The following is a 22,903-nucleotide window of genomic DNA, read 5'->3' as shown; positions in this document are numbered from 1 at the left end:
GGCTCGATCCCATAACGCCGGGATCACGCCCTGAGCCGAAGGCAGACGCTTAACCGCTGTGCCACCCAGGCGCCCCTCATTTATTTATTTGACAGAGAGAGCACAAGGAGGGGGAGCAGAAGGCAGAGGGAGAAACAGGTTCCCCGCTGAGCAGGGAGCCCAACGCAGGGCTTGATCCCAGGACCGTGGGATCATGACCTGAGCCAAAGGCAGATGCTTAACGACTGAGCCATGCAGGCTCCCCACTAGAAGCCATTCTTACACTGAGTAGAAATTGTAACAGATTTCTGAAGCACTTCCTATCTTAGAAAAGCTTGTGTCTACCTTGTTAGCTGCAGGCAAGAATATTAAAAAAGACGACACCCAGGGGCACCTGGGTGGCTCAGCCGTTAAGTGTCTGCCTTCGGCTCAGGGCGTGATGCCGGGGTCCTGGGATTGAGCCCCGCATCGGGCTCTCTGCTCGGCGGGAAGCCTGCTTCTCCCTCTCATACTCCCCTTGCTTGTGCTCCCTCTCTCACTGTCTCTCTCTGTCAAATAAATAAATAAAATCTTAAAAAAAAAAAAAAAGATTACACCCACCATAGCTACTTTTAAGTGCAGTAAACTATCTCAAAAGGCAGAAAAGGAGTCAGGAATCACCACTGAACTTCATGTAAGACCTGGAAGGCTTTGTGACTTTGAAATGATTGCCAGAAGTACTGGGAGGGAGACCAGTGATGGCCAACAACTGGCCTGAACACTCAAACAGAGCTCTTGCTATACCCACTCATCTAAGAGGTTGCCGTTTTTCCTTGCTGCCTTAAGTGAAATGCAATTTTTTAAAAGTCCCTTTCCTCCAATCCTTTCCCTATTTAATCCTTTTCAGTGTATGAACAATGTCAAAACTTCAAGAATCTGCATATTCTCCTGTATTCGGGAAGAGCATGAACCCAGCAGCCAAGATGCTATTCCTACATAACAGGTTCATGACATTTTTGGCTACATATTGAAAAGGGAAGATTAGCCTGATTTGGTGGGTCTACTGGGAAGGGCTTACAGAGGAAATCCTGCAGACTTGCCTGGTCACCTTCCTCAGGCCCCCTCAAACTTCTAAGCTGTGCTGGATCTAGCATGTTTTTACCTGAGCCTTAGATCTGTGAAACATGTATAAACATGGTTATCATAAATGAGCTGTGATAATTGTCACCCTGAAATTTATAAAAACAGGAACAACATAACAGCCAACTTTAAAAGTTTAGTTATGGGAAGACAAGACTCAAGTTACACAAATGTCCTGTGAACTCAGTTGCCAATCTTAAATCCTATGCCTGGAACATTCCATATTTAAGAATATAATCAATGAACAAACACATTCTGAAAGGTACTGTGAGCAAGAACCCACTAAGGTTCAATGAAAGACAGATGCCTTTCTTGGCCTTGCTAGGTTATGGCTATCGCTGATTACTGCCACAGTCGGGATATAAGGCCACTTGAGTAACACCGTGTGGCTCTTACAGAATTCTATATATTCTAAGAAGTGAAACTCAAATTCCTTCAACAGTACTTCCAATAGTGGTGCTTGAAATAAAAACATGTTTCTGTCATTCACATAAAACTGTCACATTGAAGAAAGCATAAAGCAGAGGAATGTCAACTAATGCCAAACAATGAAACTAGTGAACAATTATGTCTTTTGCAAGAGGTATCCTATAGATATAACCTCCTTAGGGTTGGTAACATTTGCACAGTCAAGGTATTTTTCTGGAAGCCAGTAAGATATTTCAGAAATTAGAGCTTTTAGGTAGAAAATAGACATGTTTTAAAAAATTATAAATTTGATTAAAAAATCCTCAAAGGTCACAGGTTACTACAATAACCTAAGTCAGTTCTTTCAAATTAAGAGAACAATGGATAAAATGACAGTGTTATGGTATTTTGGAAGGTATATTTTAGTATGTCTTTAAAATGGATATATAGTCTCAATATGATAAAATATTGCTTGCAAATTACCAACCCCTCCTCTTTTCTTTTGGTATAAAGAAATGAAAAGAGAAGGAAACTACCGAAAAGCAATACCCCATACAATGTGTATTTCAGATGGGTGAGAGCATTCAAAGGCTGATTTGTGGGCATGCTCACGGCACATCACAGATCCCCAGTCAACTGTCCCTCCAGGAGCCAGAGAACAAGTAGCTTTAGTTGACTATGTTTATTAACCTATCCAGCAAGCAGGAGAGATATATGGTCTGGCAAAAAAAAGGTCAACTAGACAAGAAAATGTGCATACTTGTGGGCTTTCAGCTAAGCTATATGCTAACTAAGCACATGGAGAAAACAGACTTGACTTACCTGCGCTGCCGAGCTGTTTATAAAACCTGTACTCTAAATGAAGCTGTGGAGCACGTGATTTTATTGGTTCCTGAAACCCAAGAAGAGAAATTGTGATCAGATTTAGACAAATAAAATTTTCCATTCCTAGGTTTTCAAAGTAAACCAGGGCTAAGACCACTTAATATTTTAGAGATGATATCCATATATGATAGCATTTTCTTACCACAATTTCTCTTTGCAAGCACAGCTAGGGGAAGATGAAGCTGAAGTACATACAATCCCTTCCACGGATATTTAGGTACAAATAGTCTGTATAAGCCATCATTCAAGGATAGCTCCCTGGCCGGGAAGTATTCTGAAATGTATTCTCCTAGGAAACCAGATGCCAAACCTTTTAATTAAAGACTGGCATGTATTCCCTTTCTGTTTTATGATGAATTTTGGGTGATAAACAGTATTATTCTTAGAAAAATGATATATGCTCAGAAAAAAATTTCAAATCCACAAAAATTAGGAAGAGACTAAAAATAATCAGAAATCCTATCATTTTAAAGAAAAGCACTATTAACATTTTGGTGAATGTCCTTCCTAATATTTATTTATACATATATTTAGATATAATACAGACTTGAAAGTATATTTAAAATAAACAAGATCATACTATATTTGTTCTTCTGTAATGGTGTCTTTAAAGTCAACAACATAATGATGACATCCTTCCATGGCAGTAAATAGCTTTATGTAATTTTTTTTTTAAAGTAGACTCCATGCCCAACATAGGGCCTGAACTCACAACCCTGAGATCAAAAGTCATATGCTCTACTGACTGAGCCAGCCAGGTGCCCCATAAAGCTTTATACAAATTTTAATGACTGTACTATTTCCCTGTGTGTGTGTGTGTACACATATACCATAATTTTCAAGCATTTTGACTGTTTTCAGTTTTCATTATTACGAATAATGCTGGAGGAACATTATATGCATATTTATTTTTACACTTAAGAAAATTAAAGATTATAAATGCAGTTAAAATATGTATCTTAAAAAAATAAAATAAAATATGTATTTTTAATCAATATGATGTTCCAGTTTGCAAAAACAGTGTTTTCTAAAGACCCTGGAGCTAAAACAGCCAAGCTACCACATTTTGCTCTACATCGAACTTTAAGAACTGGCTGGTTAATTATTCTGAATTGACAGTATACTGGGCAACTAGCTAACAAGAAAATCAAACATTACCCTGGAAAGTAGATCTATGTACCCATTAGGATAGCTATTATCAAAACCATAGAAAATAAGTGTTCATGCGGATGTGGAGAAATTGGAGCCCCCGTGTTTTGCTGGTGGGGATGTGAAATGGTACAGCTATTATGGAAAACAGTATGGAAGTTTCTTAAAAAATCAAACACAGAATTACCACATGATTCAGCAACTCCACTTCTGCGTATATACCTGAAAAAACTGAAAGCAGGGACTCAAACTGATATTTGTATGCCCATGTTCATAGCAGCATTATTTATAATTATCAAAAGGTGGAAGCAACCAAGTATCTATCAACAAACAAACAAACGTGACTGCATTTTGCTACACACACACACACACACACACACACACACACAGAGAATATTATTCAGCCATGAAAACGAAAAACATTTGGACACATACTACAACATGGATGAACCTTGAAGACCTTATACTAAGCAAACTAAGCCAGACACAGAATACTGCATGATTCACTAATATGAGGTACCTAGACTAGTCAAATTTACAGAGACAGAAAGTTAAATGGTGGTTGCCAAGGGCTATGAGGGAGGGGATGGAGAGTCAGTGTTTGATGGGAAGAATTTCAGTTGAGAAAGACGAAAAAATTCTGGAGAAGGATGGTGGCAACGGCTGCACGACAATGTGAACGTACTTAATGCCACAGAGCTGCACACTTAAAAATGGGTTAAAATGGAAAATTCTAGATACAATTCTTTATCAGATATATGATTTTTAAATTTTCTCTCCCATTCCATGGGTTGTCATTTCATTGTATTCAGAGTCCTTTGATACACAAAAGTTTTTAATTTTTATAAAGTCCAATTAATTTCTTTTCTTGTTCGTGCTTTTTGCGTCGTATCTAAAAAATCACTGCCAAATCCAATGTCATGAAGGTTTTCCCCTAAGTTTTCTTCTAAGAGATTTATAGTTTTGGCTCTTACATTTAGGTTTTTGATCCATTTTGAGTTAATTTTTTATGTATGATGTAAAGTAAGGGTTCAACTTCAATGCACATGGATATCTGGTTTTCCTAACAACATTTGTGGAAAAAACTGTCCTTTCTCCAGTGAATGGTTACTTGTCATTTTTTAAAGATAGGCTCAAAAGAAGGAGACCCCCCCAGTTTCCCTTGATAATTCATGCTGATGTTAAACACATTTCATGATTTCAAAGGTCTTTATATGTAGTTTAAATCTCCACGACTGAAACTGAAACCTATTTCTCTCCTCCCCCCAACAAAATAAAGTAGCCCCTCAATAACCAGTGAATACTGTGACAACTATCTTCAAATAACAAACTATTCAGTCATTTCTTAGACTCCGTTTATTCAGGCAAAGTAATTTCAATTCCTTTAACCTTTCCTCACTGGTCCTATTTTTCAGTTCTTTGATCATCTTTGAAGGCTCTTCCTGAACCCACTTGTTTTCTACATTTTTCTTAAGATATAGAATCCATAAATCACAGAATTCAGAAGTTTCCTTGAAGTTATCTAGGCTACCCCTTTGCTTCTAGGAAGGTTTTATCTAAGTCAATTCAGGCAGGCTGAAACCGTTCATATCCCTAATGAGCTCCACGAAAGAATTCATATCCTTCTTTGATTATAAAATCAGCAATCATCAGAGATGAACTTCAAGCTTCTCAAGATTCTTGTAGAAAAAGAAAAAGTACATAAGACTAATTACACTGTAAAGTCACTTCTTCATTCGTTCATGTCTTCAAATAGAGAAGGATCACTCTTGAGAGTCTCCCTTTGGCTTTAGATCTTTCCACTATAGCACCATTAAAGAAGCCAATTATGGAATCTGTCCCTCAGAAAAATCCCTAGTAATTCACAAGGATCCAAACAGAAACAGGACAACAAATTAATATGGAGCCAGAGATTGATCTTTCTGGAGGTTTTTTTCTGGAGAAAGTCTTTGGATTCTGACAAACCACAAAGAGCAATGAATGAAAAAGTCACAGATCCTTCTTCAAACATAATACTCTAAAACTTCACAGTGGACACCTTGATAGGAAATACTCAATTTGATGCTGGGTAACTAAGCTAGCCGATTAAAAAAAAAAGCAAAAACTCTTTAGAGTTACAAGGCTGAAAGTGGGCATAGATGTCACATGTACTCGGACATGAGGAGCTTTCTATCACAGATGAAAGGACTTAGATCCTTTAGGCCAACTCCTTTAGCACATAGTTGAAGCCTGCTCAGACAATTAGAGCTTCAAGGTGCTCTTCTGGAAGCATTATAAATAAAGTACATTATAAACATTGAGTCTATGTCTTGCGGAAGGCGGTAAGATAAGCAGCATGCAGAGAATTTTTTTTTAACAATTGTCAGAAAACTTCTGTTAAAAAGAACCTGAGAAATCTCGATGATGGGGTAAAGGAAGGGCTCATTATACTAGTTTATGTTGTGTATGATTTTTTAAAAAGGTTCCTAGAAATCTAAGAATCAAAAGCCCGCAATGAAGATCCAAACAAAGTAAAAGGAAAACAGTACCAGCAGGGCTTCCTTATATTTCTGTGCCAGATGCTGATTACATTTCCACAGAGGGCTGGCTATTTGCCAGAATCATGGTTATTCTCGAACACACATGTCTGCCTGAAATCCTAAACCAACAGCAGACGGCTACCTTGTAGGACTATAATGCTTAAGGCAAATTTTGCTGTTACAAAGAAAAGAGCTCAATTACTGCCCTCATATCTCCCATGGAGAACACAGCCCAACAGCAAGAGAGGAGGCCCATAGACAAGATTATTATCCTATAAAAAGCCTTTATTTAAGATTTATTAGAAAGAGAAATGAGCTCCTAAGACACACCATACTAGATGACATGAAGTCTATTTTTAGCTTTCATTCTTGGCCATACAAAGTAGAATAAAGTTTAATAAACTATAAGTGAAATGCAATGATCCATCATGTGAACAATATGTTATAAGCTTATCTAACAAGGTTAACTGGTATGAACTTGGAAGAAGAAATTCAGATAGAAAAGACTGCCCCTAACAAAAAGCTTCAAGAGAAGTCTTGATACATAAAGGGACAGTAACAAAGATACAGTAATGAGACAGTATTTTAAAGTGTTTCAGAAGCTACTTCTTACTATTACTAGACCAACTTACCGAAGCAATAAAACAGAAAAAGTAAAAAAGCAGATGAACTAGGGAACACTTTCACAGAACCAAATTCCTATAAATAAAAAATACGGTTAATCCTTTGATATTCAATCTGAGAAAATATTTGGCCTGCATTTATTACACGCGTTACCTGTCTTCCTGCTCCCATTTCTCCCACAAGCGTTCCAAGTCAACAAACAAAAGAAAACACTTGGTTCCCTAGCAGCTACCTGCTCTAAGCCCTGCTTCCTGTCCACGTCTTTGTAGAGAAACCAGTCTGATAACTGTCTGATAGTTGTCTTCACAAGACAACTCTGACTTTTTTACAAACTGACAAACTCAATCCACACACAGAGCAGGTGTGGATGTGGTAAGTGCAGTTCGTTAGAAAAGAACAGCATTATCATGATTATCACAAGATACTTCCTTCAATCATTAACTCCTTTGTCTTCCAACTAATAAAGCCCCAAACTGCCTGCAAATCCTGGGAAACTTACTAGGAAGACAAACATTTACACAGTATCATAGAAACTAGTCATATGATATATTTCATATCACTAGAAATGATTTCGTATTGACCTTAAATATAAGATAAAGAATTTTCTTCTAAAATTACTCTTCCTCAAAAATAACATATATTTTTTAACAGGATGCTGTCTTTAATGATGTTAGTTATTCATAAGATTAGTATTGAAAACCCAAGTAAACTTTTTGCTTCAAATTTGACCACAAGATGTGTTTTTCACATTTGACAGCTTTTTAAGGCAATGATTTGATGATCAGATTTGGTTCTCTACTTCTAAGTATATTAATAAACATCTTACATTTAAAAAATGGATTAGTCATAGTGAAGCAAAAGAAAATGATAAAATTTCCAGAGGTTTTATCTTTTAAAATTGTACGTGAAAGGTACAAACTTCACAGAAATTACAAGTTTTCCAGCGATTGTTTTTCTTCTAGCTATTTTTTAATAACTATTTTTTGATTCATTGTTGCTGCAACTATAGTTAGCATCATCTAACTATACAGCATTACACACTGTACAGTGATTTATCACTGCATCACTGCATATGGTTGAGAAAGTGACTGTGTGGGATCATATGCAAAGGAAAAAAAATTAGTATTTTTGCAAATGCTTACAACTATTTCCTGTAAAAAGATATGTGAGGGGTGAGAACACCAAAACATAATTACCACAAACATAAATTCTACTCACCAGTTTGATAGCTACATATTCATTGGTGTAGAGATTTTTACCTAGGGGAAAAGCAGAATGTATATGTTTTAGTGACATTTATTTTGGGAAATGCAAAGCAAAATCTTAGCTTACAGGGTCATGAGAAAGGTCACACTCCCAACACTATTCACATATATGAAACATGATTTATAAGTGAAAAGCTAAACAGAGATAATGAGACCCAGTAAGACAAGAATAGAAACCACTTGAGAATTTGGAAATTTAAGTTAGACATGAGAACTTAAAAAAAAGAAAACAAATCTCTCTTCTCTCTCTCACACACAGTTTGTTATTTATTATTTCCCAACTACTAAACGGTGAAGCAAACCAAGAAGTGCCAGAATGTCAAAGACACAAATTTTAACTCTTGGCACAATAAACACAAACCCTCACTTCTTTGGACTCACTAACAAATGGGGATTAAATATTATTTGTCATGGTATTTAGTGTCAACTTGGCAAAAAGGACAGTGTGAAATAAAAACAATTACTGCTCTGTCCTCCTTTTGGAAGACTCATGTAAGTAGATGATTCTCAAGGTTGCTGTGAATTCTTCACCAGAACTCTAGCTCTTTATGAGCGGAAAACAGCTCTCCACCTGGACAACACTTAGACGTCTCAAAGTTCTTGCTGCCATATTAACGATTTTTCCTCTCAACTCCTCTACCTGTATAAATGGAATCAATACTCTCTTAGACATCTAAAGTAAGTGCCTGGAGTGAGCATGAGGATGAAAGCAGCAATTAACCACTTGGTAAGCCCACACTCCATGCCGGGTACTCTGCTATCGGTACTTACCAGCTCATCTCTACTGATTCTTTTTTTTTTTTAAGATTTTATTTATTTATTTGATGGAGAGAGAGACAGCCAATGAGAGAGGGAACACAAGCAAGGGGAGTGGGAGAGGAAGAAGCAGGCTCCCAGTAGAGCAGGGAGCCGGATGCAGGGCTCGATCCCAGGACCCTGGGATCATGCCCTGAGCCAAAGGTAGACACTTAACGACTGAGCCACCCAGGCGCCCCTCTACTGATTCTTGAAGGCTAACTTTAATTCCTCCTGAGTGTTTAGTTATGGCATTGGACTTCACATTTCTTCTTATATATTTGTCCTATCTTAATTAGGTAGACTATAAATATCTTGAGGGTAGGAATTTTATCTAACAGTTCTCTCAATGTTCTATAGTACTTAAGATCATGTTCTGCACATCTCAAAGACACCCAAAACTTTGACTGATGAAAAGTTACTGGCACATATAACTGCTTTTTTAATAATACATAGAAGTAAATGTTATATTTATACATACACAAACATATATGTACATAGTTGAATATATATGCATGGAAAAGGATATAGAAGGATGTACATTAAGGTATTAAAATGACTGTTTTTTAGTATTTTCTGATTTTTATATAATATAGTTTGTTATTATAATGAACAAAAAGCTGCTTGCAATGTAAGTTCCTATTTTAACCAGGACCTAGACAACAGATGGCCCTTTGCAAACCATACCATTATATTTTTAATACTGCTATCAGGTTGCCAAGCACCTTTATGTGTCAAAGAGTACACTAATTTAGGAATAACTTTTGTCTACAAATAATATAATGAAGAGGACTCACAGATTGCCAGAAAAATACCTAAGAAACCATTATAAGATGAACAACTTCTTTTTTAAAGAAGCAAAAGTAGAAAACATATATTTTTTCTCTATATATTAACTGCATTAAGCTTCTAAGAGAAAAACATTGTTAAAAATATATTTGATGAGATTGTGAAAAGGATACTAGTAACTGGGAGAGGATAGTTGAAGTAGAAACAGCCAATACAGGCAGGTTAAAACTCCAACTTAGCAGGGAATCTCGTATCTGTGTGGATTCCCTGCATGTACAAAATTAAATTTTACTTTCTCCAAAAACAGGGTGCTGGGTGGCTCAGTTTGTTAAGCCTCTGCCTTCAGCTTAGGTCATGATCCCAGGGTCCTGGGATTGAGCCTATGTTGGGCACTCTGCTCAGCGGGGAGTCTGTTTCCCTCTCTCCCTCTGCTCCTCCCCCTGCTGCTCATGTTTGAGCTCTCTCTCTCTCTCTCTCTCTCTCTCTCTCTCTCTCGCTCAAACAAATAAATAATCTTAAAAAAAAAAAAAAGAAAGAAACTCTAATTTGGCCACAGACTTATCCCACACCAGACACAATACTGCATAAAGATTTTTCAGGACAGCCCTTCTGGCACAGTATAAGCACTATTCTTGTGACCCCAAACCAATTTTGGCACATGGCTAACCCTAAGAACTTAGCATCACTTAGAGGAAAATGGTCAAGTTTTAAAGTGTAAACATGTTTAGGAGTCTTTCTGAAATGGACACCCTCCCCCCCCACCCCCTGCTCCGCCAGTTTTTCAACAGTAAGAATTCCTACAGGGGTTAGAGGCACCAAAATTCACCCCTTACTCATTTAAAGTATAACATGCCTTTACTGTCAAAGAATTAACTTAACCTTTGAAGGACATGCTTAACACAACAGATCTTCAATTCAACAGATACAACATTTAAGTGAAGTAAGGTGGTGGTGTAAGTGTGAAAGAGTAATAAACCTAGATTCTGATCTGTGAGCAAGAAAAGAGAGAAGGCAATTCAGGAGTTCTCAGGGAAGAAATTCTTTTCTTTCTTTCCTTCCCCCCATCTACTCCACCCCCCCTCCAGCTAGAGTCTTAAAAAATGAGCTGGATTTTAATAGATGAAGAAGGGGAAGAGGCATCACAAGGCGAGGAAACTGTATGAAAATACAAAAAAGCGACAAAGTAGAGGTATAGTCTAACAATGGTAGGTGGTCTGGGAGTAGATGGACTATAAGTTGCATCATGAGGATCAGGATGGAGCAGGAATAGGCAAAGAGTGGTTAGGGGAGCAAAAGAGACTAGAAAAGGAAGGCTTGGGCCACATAAGAAAAATCCTCAATGCCATCTTAAAGTTTAAAGCAAAAAGGTTTTAATAAGTAGGGCAGTGACATGATCAGATCTGTGATTCTGAATAACCATTTGTAAGGAAGCATAAACGATGAACTAGAAAAGTAAGAGACCAGGGGTGCCTGGGCAGTGCAGCTGGTTAAGCCTCTAACTCTTGGTTTCAGCTCAGGTGGTGATCTCAGGGTCGTGAGATTGAGCCCTGCATCAGGCTCCAATGCTCAGGGCAGAGTCTGCTTAAGACTCTCTTGCCTGCTCCTTCTGCCCCTCCCCTCTTTCTGTCTCTAAAATAAATAAATCTTTTTTAAAAAGAAGGAAAGAAATATAAGAGACCAAAGGTAGGGGAAAGCGTTTGAACATTTAATACCCAGCCTATGCAGATATCAGACATCTAACACTCAGTTCTCACCCTGCAGACACTGTATTCTAGCTCCTCACACAGTGGCTCATTTATTACATTAATCACATAATGTGATGAGTTAAGAGAGAAATATGAACAAGTCAATACAGGAGTTTGGATGAGGGAAGGTAAAGCATTTGGCCACAAGCGGCATTTGAGGTGAGCCTTGAAGGGCAAACAGAAGACACAATAAAGGGTATTTCATAGTATATAATAAAATACTAATTTGAACAGTGAGGTGGAAACATGATAGAAAATGTGCAGAATCTGGTATACTGTGGGTAGACTAATAGGAATGGAGCACAAGTATATGGAGAGAAATGGTGACAGGTAAGGCCAGAAAGATCCAAGAGGGACAGGTGAATAACCTTGAATGCCAGTTTCTTACTCTAAGGTATGCACAGCCACGAGTACGTGGAGATGTGTCAGGGCACAAGCTACACAAATAAGACACATTTTTCCTAGATCCTCACTTTTCTTTGAAGATTTGGGGAAAATCTTTTTTATAGTTCAACAAAGTTATTATAGAAATTGCACAGATTTCATTTGAAGGAAAAAAAAAACCCACAAGAGTTTAAGGAAATCCCAGGCACTTATGGATGTGCTTCCTCCGGAGTCCAGGGGGTGGGTCCCACCCATCAGTGGGGAAGCTTTTTCTCATCTTCCCTATGTTCAGCTGGGCGGCCCAGTTTTCACAACGTATTTCACTTTCTACAGTGTGAACCTTCCGTCTCTTGTGAGCCAGGTGATGCCAGGGAGAGAGGTGATTTAGCCATCCAACTGCTTCGTATAAAGACTTGCCACTAAGTTTTGTTTTCACTCCTTCTGCATCCTTACTTTCTGAGTTCCTAGTGTCTCCAATTCTTGAGCTTAACTGGTGTATTTTATATTACAGACTGGCCTAAACTTTCAATCATCAGCTTTCTCTGGATTGCTAAGTCACTTAACTCTCTGCTTTCCAGCTTCCAAAATTTTGTTAACATTTCTCACCTGTTTTCCTCTTTTTCCCATTTTTTTTTTGTGGTTCTTTGTGGTTTTATGACTTAAAAGGTCAAAAAGAATGCTCAACTCATCTTCTTATCCCTAGCAACAAACATAGTATCTGATATGTAATAGGTAACAGATGCTAACTGCTGTGAACCTAATTAACATACAGAGAAGGTTCTTCTGAGAAAGTTCCAGGATAATAAAAAAAGAAGCCTAGTTTACAACCAGATATGGATAATCCTAAATGCAAATACTGGTGTTTTGACTTCCTTGTTCAGCTTGCTGTGAAACCAACAAAGGTCTTGTGCTTAGAGAAAAAGCATAATGGTGAAATACTAATTATTAATCTGGCCCCAAAGTATAAAGTAAAAGAGAGGCAAATACCTAGAAAGAAGATGAGGGGGAAGCTTTGATAGCAGAACATTTAAAAAATAACATCTACCACACCCAGTGTGATTGAGTATTACATGAGTTAGAATATGTGAACGTACTTTGTAAACTGCAAGGTGCTAGATAAACTCAATTTTTATCTACCTCTTTTATTATTGCAGGCTATGAGCCAATATTTCCTGGCAGAAAACGACTTAAAAAAATACGATTTAAAATCAAGGCATTTAAAAAAAAACCACAACAACCTAATAACCTTTGGATTATACATAAATGTGAGGGATGAGGAAACGAGAAGGGTCAAAAATGATGTCTCCATTAGTGGAGAACAGAAAGAGAACCAAGAGAGGAAGCACTCTTCCACTCTACCATGATGATGCCTCCTTCCCAGTTTCCACTAAACCTAAAAGTAACAGACAATTACGAAACGCCTCTCAGCTTCCACTTTCATACCTATATAAAAAAAATATATATACAGTCACAGAAACATAAAGAATGAGACAGCCTATGTTAACACAAAATGTGGTGGCTGATACATCACAAAATGCTGGCTTGTGTTTGCTTACTTTCTCTGGGGACACCAAAAGAACTGAACACATGTCACCCTCTTACAAAGCAATTATCCTTATTCCTGAGAGACAACAGAGGTGACTGGATAATTCTCTTGAGCTATGCATCACTCAAATGAATTCTTCTGCTAGAAGGCATCATTAAGATTGAACAAGCCAACACAAAATGCAGCCATGTGGAAGGCTAGACAATCAGCCACTGTCCTCTCCTCGGTGATATGCTTACTCAAAAATTTTGCTCTGGGAGAATTACAAAAATAGAGGGTTAAAATCCTGCCCATTTAAAACAAATGACTGCTTCAGCTGAAATGTATTTATTAAGTATATATATTTAAAACATATCAATAACTGAGAAAGGCAGGCAGTTTAACAGACAGCAAAATACCATCGATAAGATGGCACAATCCCAAGCACTCAAAGCTTTTAGTATCTGTTGCACAAAATCCACAATGCTTCCCACGCTCACTTCCTGGCTATGAGTTCTTTTATTGTTAATGGAAATGAAACTGCATTACATAGTAGTTTCTGGAGCTTTACATCTAAACTCAGCCCTTTTGAAGCAGCAGTCCTGGATGTGATGCTGCCCATAAAACCCACTGCATGAAGACTTCCTATTGCAGTAAGTCACCTACAGAAACAACATTTGCCGTAAGCTTCATCAGACACAGCATTATTTCAAAGAACCAGCAGGTCTCAGTTCTCAGAGTCACACTGATAAAGGAACATACAGCCTCAGGTTCCCAGTTTAGTTAGATCTCCAGCTGTCACATTTTCTTCCCCTAAAGTGAAAGTAGTACATTTATAAATTACTACCTAGAACTTGTAAAAAATAAAAATAAAAAATAAAAAATCCAGCCAAATGAACTTGAGGTATCTTGTGTTAAAACAAGAAACCACTTTTATGTAACTCAGATTGGTTCCCATGTCTTTTTAGGGCAAAGAGGACAGACTGGCCTAATGCCTCCACCACCCAGAGAACATCTTTTCAAGCAGGCAGTAAGAAGATATCAAAATGGTGCTACAACTTTAAAGAAAAAAGCCACAAGTCTTTTTCATTTTTACTACCTTAATTCTACTAGTATATTAGTACAATGTGCAGAAATATTTCCCAAATGGTTAGCAGTTAACAGCAAGAATAAAATTTCTCCTTGTGCTAAATTTTTTGAAGGACTTACTTATAAATATCAGTAGTATATTATAAAAAAAAACCTGATTACATCTTTGATTAACACTTGTGACAGTATAGAGCATGTTTACTATTAACATGCAAAAACATGTTTATTTTATTTATTTTATTTTAAAGATGTCTATTTTAGGGTGCCTGGGTGGCTCAGTCATTAAGCATCTGCCTTCAGCTCAGGTCATCATTTCAGGGTCCTGGGATGGAGTCCCACATCAGGCTCCCTGCTCAGCGGGAAGCCTGCTTCTTCCTTGCCTTCTGCCCCTCCACTCCACTCGTGTTCTCTCTCGCTATCTCTCTCTCAAATAAATATATAAATAAATAAAATCTTTAAAAACAAAACAAAACAAAATAAAGATGTCTATTTTAGACAGTATTAACATGTTTTCTCAACAGCAGAACATGATCCGTTAGTAGAGTGTGAAATAAATAAATACAGGGGGTCCTGACCAACATGTTCTTTAAAGAAAAACAGTGTAAAATTAAAAAATACAGTACACCACACTTAGCAAGGGTATTACTTCATGAAATGTTTGCTGCAGATATACATACATATTAAATTGTGTATGTATTTATATACAAAATATAATTTATTTTTTAGTGTGGGTCATAAGTCAAAAAAATAAAAGCCATCAAAAAAACTTCCAGGGACACCTGGCTCACTCAAGTGGTGGAGCGTGCAAGTCTTAATCTCGGGGTCATGAATTCAACCAAAACAACAAGATATTTAGGAATAAATCTAACCAAAGAGATGAAAGATCTTTACTCTAAAAACTGTTAGACACAGATGAAAGAAACTGAAGATAACACAAAGAAATGGAAAAACATTCCACGCTCATGGACTGGAAGAACAAATACTGTCAAAATGTCTATACTACTCAAAGCAATCTATACCTTTAATGCAATCCCTATCAAAATACTAATAAAATTTTTCACAGAGCTAGAACAAACAATCCTAAAATTTATATGGAACCACAAAAGACCCCGAATAACCAAAGCAACCTTGAAAAAGAAAAGCAAAGCTGGAGGCATCATTTTATTCCAAGACTTCAAATTATATTACAAACTGTATAATCAAAACAGTCAGGTACTAGCACAAAAATAGACACACAGATCAAAGAAACAAAATAGAGAACCCAGAAATGAAACCACAATTATATGGTCAATTAATCTTTAACAAGGCCGGAAAGAATATCCAATGGGAAAAACACAATCTCTTCAACGAATTGTGTTGGGAAATTCAGACAGCAACATGCAAAAGAATGAAACTGGACCACTTTCTTACACAATATACAAAAATCAATTCAAAATGGATTAAAGACCTAAATGTGAGGCCTGGCACCATAAAAATCCTAGAGGAGAACACAGGCAGTAACCTCTTTGACATCAGCTGTAGCAACTTCTTTCTAGATACCTCTCTAGAGGCAAGGGAAACAGAAGCAAAAATAAATAAACTATTAGGGCTTCATCAAAGATTTGCTTCTGCACAGTGAAGAAAACAACAAAACTAAAAGGCAGCCTACAGAATGAGAGAAGATATTTGCAAATGACATATCTGATAAAGGGTAGTATCCAAAATCTATAAAGAACTCATCAATCTCAACACCCAAAAAATGAATAATCCAATTAAAAAATGGGCAGAAGAAATGAACAGACATTTCTCCAAAGAAGACATCCAGATGGCCAACAGACACATGAAAAGATGCTCAACATCACTCATATCAGGGAAGTACACATCAAAACTACAATGAGACACCACCTCACAACTGTCAGAACAGCTAAAATCAACAACACAGGAAACAACAGGTGTTGCCGAGGATGTGGAAGAGGAGAACCCACTTGCACTATTGGTGGGAATGTAAACTGGTGCAGCCACCCTGGAAAACAAGTTTTCCCTGGACTTTCCTCAAAAAGTTAAAAATAAAACTACCCTATGATCCAGCATTCACACCAATAGCTACTTACCCAAAGAATACAAAAGTACTAATTCAAAGAGATGCATGTACCCTGAGGTTTATACAGCATTATCTACAATAGTCAAATTATGTAAACAGCCCAAGTGTCCATTGATGAATGGATAAAGATGTGGTATAGGGGTGCCTGGGTGGCTCAGTCAGTTAAGTGTCTTCCTTCGGCTTGGGTCATGGTCCCAGGGTCCTGGGATTGAGCCCTACATCAGGGGTCTCTGCTCAGTGGACAGCCTGCTTCTCTCTCTCCCTCTGCTGCTCCCCCTGCTTGTGTTCTTGCACTCAAATAAATAAAATCTTAAAAAAAAAAAAAAGATGTGGTATATACATACATATATAATGGAATATTACTCAGCCATAAAAAAGAATGAACTCTTGCCATTTGCAATGAAAGGAAGGAGGTAGAGAGTATTATTATACTAAGCGAAATCAGTCAGAGAAAGACAAATATCATATGATTTCACTCATATGTGGAATTTAAGAAACAAAACAAATAAGCAAAGAGAAAGGGCGGGGGGAACGAAGAAATAGACTCTTAACTATAGAGAACTGATGGTTACCAGGGGAGGTGGATGGGGGATGGGTGAAATAGGTGATGGGGATTAAGGAGTGCACTTGCTGTGGTGAGCACCAGGTGTTGTATGGAAGCATTAATCACTGTATTATACACCTATAAGTAATATCACATTCCATGTTATCTCCCTGGAATTTAAATAAATACATATATACATGAAAAAAATTTCAAATAAAAGCCTTCTGAAAAGTAGTTTCAATGATCTCAATTTGAGTCAGTGATAGGTCTAGCTTCATTGACTTTCCTAAACTACTAAGCACAATTTTATGATCACTCCATTAGTAAAAAACCAGGGGTTTCTAGCAGCTCAAAGTCTGGAATGAGGCTCAGTAGAGTAAGGTAAAAGAGGTTGGGGGAATATCTTTTATAAAGAGGGTCAAAGAAAGACCCATACACCCCATTTCAAGAAGGTTAGCCTGTGAATACTTAGAGGCTTAGGCTTTAGTAAGCAAATGTGTAAAACTGTCTACATCACAGTGGTAAAAAACAAAACAAAACAAAACAAAAACCTGGAATGAATCATTCCAGAAAGCATGATACTCTGCAGCAGAGAAGTACTGAAGTACTTTTATTTATTATGTAAAATTTTAAAGTTATATAATGATTACCCCATGTAACCTCAGCCAATTTCAGTAAGTAAATTATTTGGAAGTAAATCCCAGGTATTATATTTTATTATTTTTTTAAAAGACTTTATTTATTTATTTGACTGCGATAGAGACAGCCAGCGAGAGAGGGAACACAAGCAGGGAGAGTGGGAGAGGAAGAAGCAGGCTCATAGCAGAGGAACCTGATGTGGGGCTCGATCCCACAAAGCCGGGACCACGCCCTGAGCCGAAGGCAGACGCCCAACCACTGTGCCACCCAGGCGCCCCCCAGGTATTATATTTTATTAATAAATATTTCATTATGAATTCCTAATAGGTTTGAAGCAATCTTCAAAACAGGTAGATTACTTGCTATTTGAAGACCTCTGCAATACAAATGTGGAAAATTAAAAGACCAAATGGAGACCTAGAAACAAGGAGAAGGTTATAGCAATACTCAGACATTTCAGCCATTCAGGAAGAAAAGTCCAGGTGGTCCTTCGAAAAGCATAAGAATTGGGTGAAAAAAAGACAACTATGAACAGAGTTCAAGGTAAACCAACTGACTCCAGAAAAACTAAAACCATGATTGTCAATGATTTGAACTTGATCATCAGGTAAAAACAGTGTGTTATTAATATTTGTTCTTTTGTTGTTTGTGCTTTTGTTGTCTTATCTAAGAATCCACTGTCAAATCTGAGGGCTTGAAGATTTCACTTTATCTTCTAAGGATTTTATAGTTTGTGTTCTTACATTTAGTTCTTTGATCCATTTTGAATTAATATCTCTATATGGTATGAGGTACAGTTTCAACTATCCAGTTGTCCTCTCACTATTTGTTGAAAAAATTACACTTTCCCCATTGGTCTTGGCATGCTGGTGGAAAAGCAATGGACCACAGACTCATATCTGATTCTCAATTCTTTTCCATTGATCTATAACACCTATTCTAATGCAAGTACCACTGGCATTAGATCACTGTTGCTTTGTAGTAAGTTTTGAAATAAAAAAGTGTGAGCCATTCAACTTTGTTCTTGTTTTTCAATACCGTTTTGGCTCTTCTGCATACCTTGCAACTCCATATGAACTTCAGGATCAGCCTATTAATTTCTACAAAGAAGCCAGCGAGAATTTTGACAGGGATTGTGTTGAACTGGAGGTCAATTTGGGGAGTACTACCATCTTAACAATATTAAGTTTGATCCCTGAATATGAATGTCTTTCCATGTATTTAGGTCTTCTTTAACTTCTTTCAACATTTTATAGTTTTCAGAGTATAAATTCTATACTCATTTTGTTAAATTTCTCTTTTGATAGTATTGTAAATAAAACTGTTTTCTTAACTTCATTTTCAGATTAAACATAGATTAATAATAATCTGGTTTATTAATAATCTGGACTTCTTCTCTCATGATTCCTAGAAGCATATTATTTCTTTTAATTACAGAAGTATTAGGGAGCACCTAATACTGAGACTGGGAGGCTCAGTCGGTTAAGCATCTGACTCTTGATTTCAGCTCTGGTCATGATCTCAGGGTTGTGAGATCCAGCCCCACATCAGGCTCCACACTCAGCGCAGAGTCTGCTTGAGATTCTCTGTCTCTCTCTCTCTCCTGCTGACCTTCCCCATGATCACACACTCTCTCTCTCTAATAAACAAATAAAATATATATTTTTTAAAAAGTATTAGTATCTCTTAAACTCTAGAGAACTCTTTTATATAAATGAATTTTCCAGATTAGTGATACTCCTTCAATAAAAGTTAAACAGTAATATCACTTACAATGAAAATGTTTCTGAAGTTTCAGGCTTCATAAGGAGTATCCGGTGCTCATTTTAGCGGCACATATACCAGAATTGGAATGATACAAGATTAGCATGATCCCTGTGCAAGGATGACATACAAATCTGTGAAGTGCTCCATAATTTTACAAATTTCCAATTATAAAATAAGTAATGGGGATGTGATGTACAGCAGCATGGTGACTACAATAAATAACACTGTATTACATATTTATAAGCTGTTCAGAAAGTACAAGTTCTCATCAGAGAAAAAAAATTTGTAACTATACATGATGACAGATGTTAACTGGACTTACTATGATGATCATTCTGCAGTATATACAAAAATATCAAATCATTATGTTGTACATCTGAAACTAATGTTATATGCCAATTATATCTCAATTAAAATAATTTTTTGATTTATCTATCTTAGAGAGAGAGAGAGAGCACACAAGTGGGGAGAGGGGCAGAGGGAGAAGGAGAGAGAGAATCTCAAGCAGACTCCCCAATGAGCACGGAGCCCAAAATGGGCCTTGATCTCACAACCCATGAGATTATGACCTGAGGCACAATCAAGTGTCAGTTGCTTAACCAACTGAGCCACCCAGGCGCCCCTAAAAAAATTTTTTTAAAGACAGAATATCCGATTTTTTTAAATGAATCTGGTCAAGATGAATAATAGTTATATTACATCACTTTAGTGACATCCTTAAAGGTTAATGAAGTATATAAGACTATTCTGCCTAGACTGCTCTGTTCTGTGTACTCTGTCCCCTCCCTTGCTATCAGTTGGCTAGTGATTACTTTTTGATATATGTAATACCCTTCTCCTGGGTTTCTACTCTATGGGAGACTAAGAAAAAAAACTTGTTAAAAATGCATATAAAATATGAAGACAGAGGCTTTAAAGAAAAGACTGCAGCTCTAAAATACAGAAACTTATGGGTACATAGATCCTAAGATATCTATTTTGGCTACTAAGACATTTTAAAATTTTTACTGTTGTTTTGGTTTGTTTGTTAGTCTTCAGCTTTGTTCCAGAGTGCTAGAACTTGTTAAGAAAAATGATATCATATGTAGCTTTACTATAACATGGCTAAAAATTTCAGGAAATGTAATTTATAATTCTAATTTATCTTAATATACTCTACATAAATTTTTGTGAAAAAAATACTCTAATATTCTGAAAATATAGATATTTTAGAGTATCTGTAGAAAATTGCACTTGTATCATTGCTATATAAATTTCCTGCCTAATATATATAAAACAAAACTAATTTTATCCAGTAAGCTATAGAGGATGATGTTACGTTTCTAATGATAATCTATCTTTATGAAAATGTTTGTTATTTACTTATAATAATAATAAAATCTATAATTAACCAGAAGCCCAATTATATGGTAACAGTAATGGTAATCCACTTGATGAAAAAGAATATAGCTATTAAACTTGTAATCATGAAAATCACCTTAGCAATTTAGTAAATAAAAAAGCAGAATCCCAAAGCATATCCAACTTTAACCAAAGTGCATATATATGAGTATATACATATATGTACATACATATACACATGACAGAACACAGACTTCACTTTAATTTTCTGTGATGTTACAATTATGTCTACCAAAACAAACAAAAACTTTGCAAAGCTACTTTCATGAACTGGAATTTCTGGATGTTCAAATCCAAACCATCTAGTTATTATTTAGATTTTTTAAAATTATTATTTAGATTGATGAATCTCTGAAGTAGTTTATAAAATAAAGATAAATGGAAAAAGAAGCATTACAACCTCAAAAAGACATGTTAACTTTTAGTTTCATGGCACAAGCATTAGACTAAACTACCTAGAAGAGCCCTTTACTCATAGGAATACAGAATTACTTGAAATCACAAAGCATTTACTGTTGAAGCAAAACCATCCAAACTTGAGAAACTCCCACTGTTATTCTTTACATACCAGTACCACTGGATAAAAAAAGACTGTTCTGGGTTTTTTAACAATACAAAAAAACTAGGGGTGCCTGGATGGCTCATTTGGTTAAGCGTCCAACTTTTGATTTCAGCTCAGGTCATGATCTCAGTGTCATGGATCAAGACCCACATTGGGTTCCGTGCTCAGCACAAAATGTGCTTGTCTCCCACCCTCCCCTCACTTGTGCTCTCTCTCTCTTTTGCTCATTCTCTCTCTCCCAAATAAATAAATAAATAAATAAAATCTTGGGGGGGGAAAAACAATATAAAAAATTAAATACCTCTCAATTTTTTAAGAAAAATTATACTTTTTTTGTGGGAAGGGGGAATGAGATCAAAAGTTCCAATTATTGGGGCGCCTGGATGGCTCAGTTGTTAAGCATCTGCCTTTGGCTCAGGGCGTGATCCCAGCGTTCTGGGATCGAGCCCCACATCGGGCTCCCTGCTCTGCTGGGAGCCTGCTTCTTCTTCTCCCACTCCCCCTGCTTGTGTTCCCTCTCTCACTGGCTGTCTCTATCTCTGTCGAATAAATAAATAAAATCTTTAAAAAAAAAAAAAAGAAGTTCCAATTATTAATTTATGTTCTCCAGCAAGAGGAAAAGATGACATGTGATGCCTTTCCACGTTTTTTTGCTACCTACAGAATAAAGTGCAAAATCTGCATCATGGCCCAAACCTAGTCAAGAACGGACTGCTGACATCTCTAGCCTCAGTTCCCCCACTGTACCTTATTCAAATAAAAAGCTCAGGGCAGAATAATATAATATCCTCCTCCAGTTTGATTTTACTCTAAATTCCAAAATATATGCTTTGCAAAATTAAAAATAAATAAAAATAATAATTAATTAGCCAACGCTTTCCCTCCTCACCTCCCAGAAAATCCCTGAAGATTAAAGTTGGCAATAGTCCACTAAAGAAACTAAATAATGTTACTTAAAGAAAAGATTTTTGGCTGTCATTTTATACTTTATATTTCTTTTCCTAGTAATAGTTAATGGTATTCGATGCCATGACTCTCATCTTTGGGATGAGATATTTTTTCTATACCCTTTTAACTTTTTTTCTCTCACATGGTATTTCAACCATACACTTAAGTGACAGGTGGTGAGATTACATGGTATAGAACTGAAATAATCTGTTTGGGATGTCCCAGTTCTGAGCTCTGGTTTCAACTCTGTGGCAAACTAGTTTATTTTACCTTGTCCAAGGCATTTAGTCTCTAATCTCTCTCACCTTTAAAATGATGAAGGTTGGACCAGGCAATGCCAAGGCTCCTTACAGGACTAAAACTTCAGTAACTCTTACTTTTGTTGGTCTGGACTTTATAAAGCATTAATGATGACAACAATCCACTAACAGATGCTCTGCGTTGATGGTTAAACAACTACAAATCTACTTAACTATCTCGGCAGGTAGCTCACACTTTTATACGTCACTAGAATATCTCAAAAGTCTGTCAAATAAATGCCTTGCTGAGTAAAAATGTATAACACATAGAGATACCTGGCTTACCATGGTAGCTAATAAGAGGCATTTAGCTCCATTCTTCTCCAAAACCCCACTGAAATGACCAAAAAAAGAAAAGAAGGGGGAAGGGAAGGGAAAGGGAGGGGAG

At 36.7% G+C, this 22,903-nt stretch overlaps 1 protein-coding gene and 1 non-coding gene across 14 annotated transcripts in view; one reads left to right on the top strand and one right to left on the bottom strand.

Annotated features, from left to right (window-relative positions):
* Positions 1–22,903, bottom strand: part of CSNK1G1 (casein kinase 1 gamma 1) — a 161,148-nt gene that overhangs the window by 69,226 nt on the left and 69,019 nt on the right. For all 13 annotated transcript variants that reach the window (XR_004625575.1, XR_004625576.1, XR_004625577.1 and 10 more), the window contains 2 exons: positions 7,902–7,942; positions 2,329–2,398 (listed from right to left, as the gene is read on the bottom strand). Coding sequence is in view for 9 of the 13 variants with exons in the window: in XM_034660839.1 (XP_034516730.1) it covers positions 2,329–2,398; positions 7,902–7,942 (111 nt within the window). In the remaining 4 variants the exon portion in view is untranslated. The remainder of the gene's footprint in view (positions 1–2,328; positions 2,399–7,901; positions 7,943–22,903) is intronic.
* LOC117802559 lies at positions 19,356–19,458 on the top strand. The gene has a single exon (XR_004625927.1). It is a non-coding gene; the product is annotated as a U6 spliceosomal RNA (small nuclear RNA).

This window comes from Ailuropoda melanoleuca, chromosome 5 (genome assembly GCF_002007445.2).
Source record: "Ailuropoda melanoleuca isolate Jingjing chromosome 5, ASM200744v2, whole genome shotgun sequence".
Taxonomy (NCBI): domain Eukaryota; kingdom Metazoa; phylum Chordata; class Mammalia; order Carnivora; family Ursidae; genus Ailuropoda; species Ailuropoda melanoleuca.
Note: the sequence above shows the minus strand (reverse complement) of the source record. Positions and strands in the feature narration are given on the sequence as shown.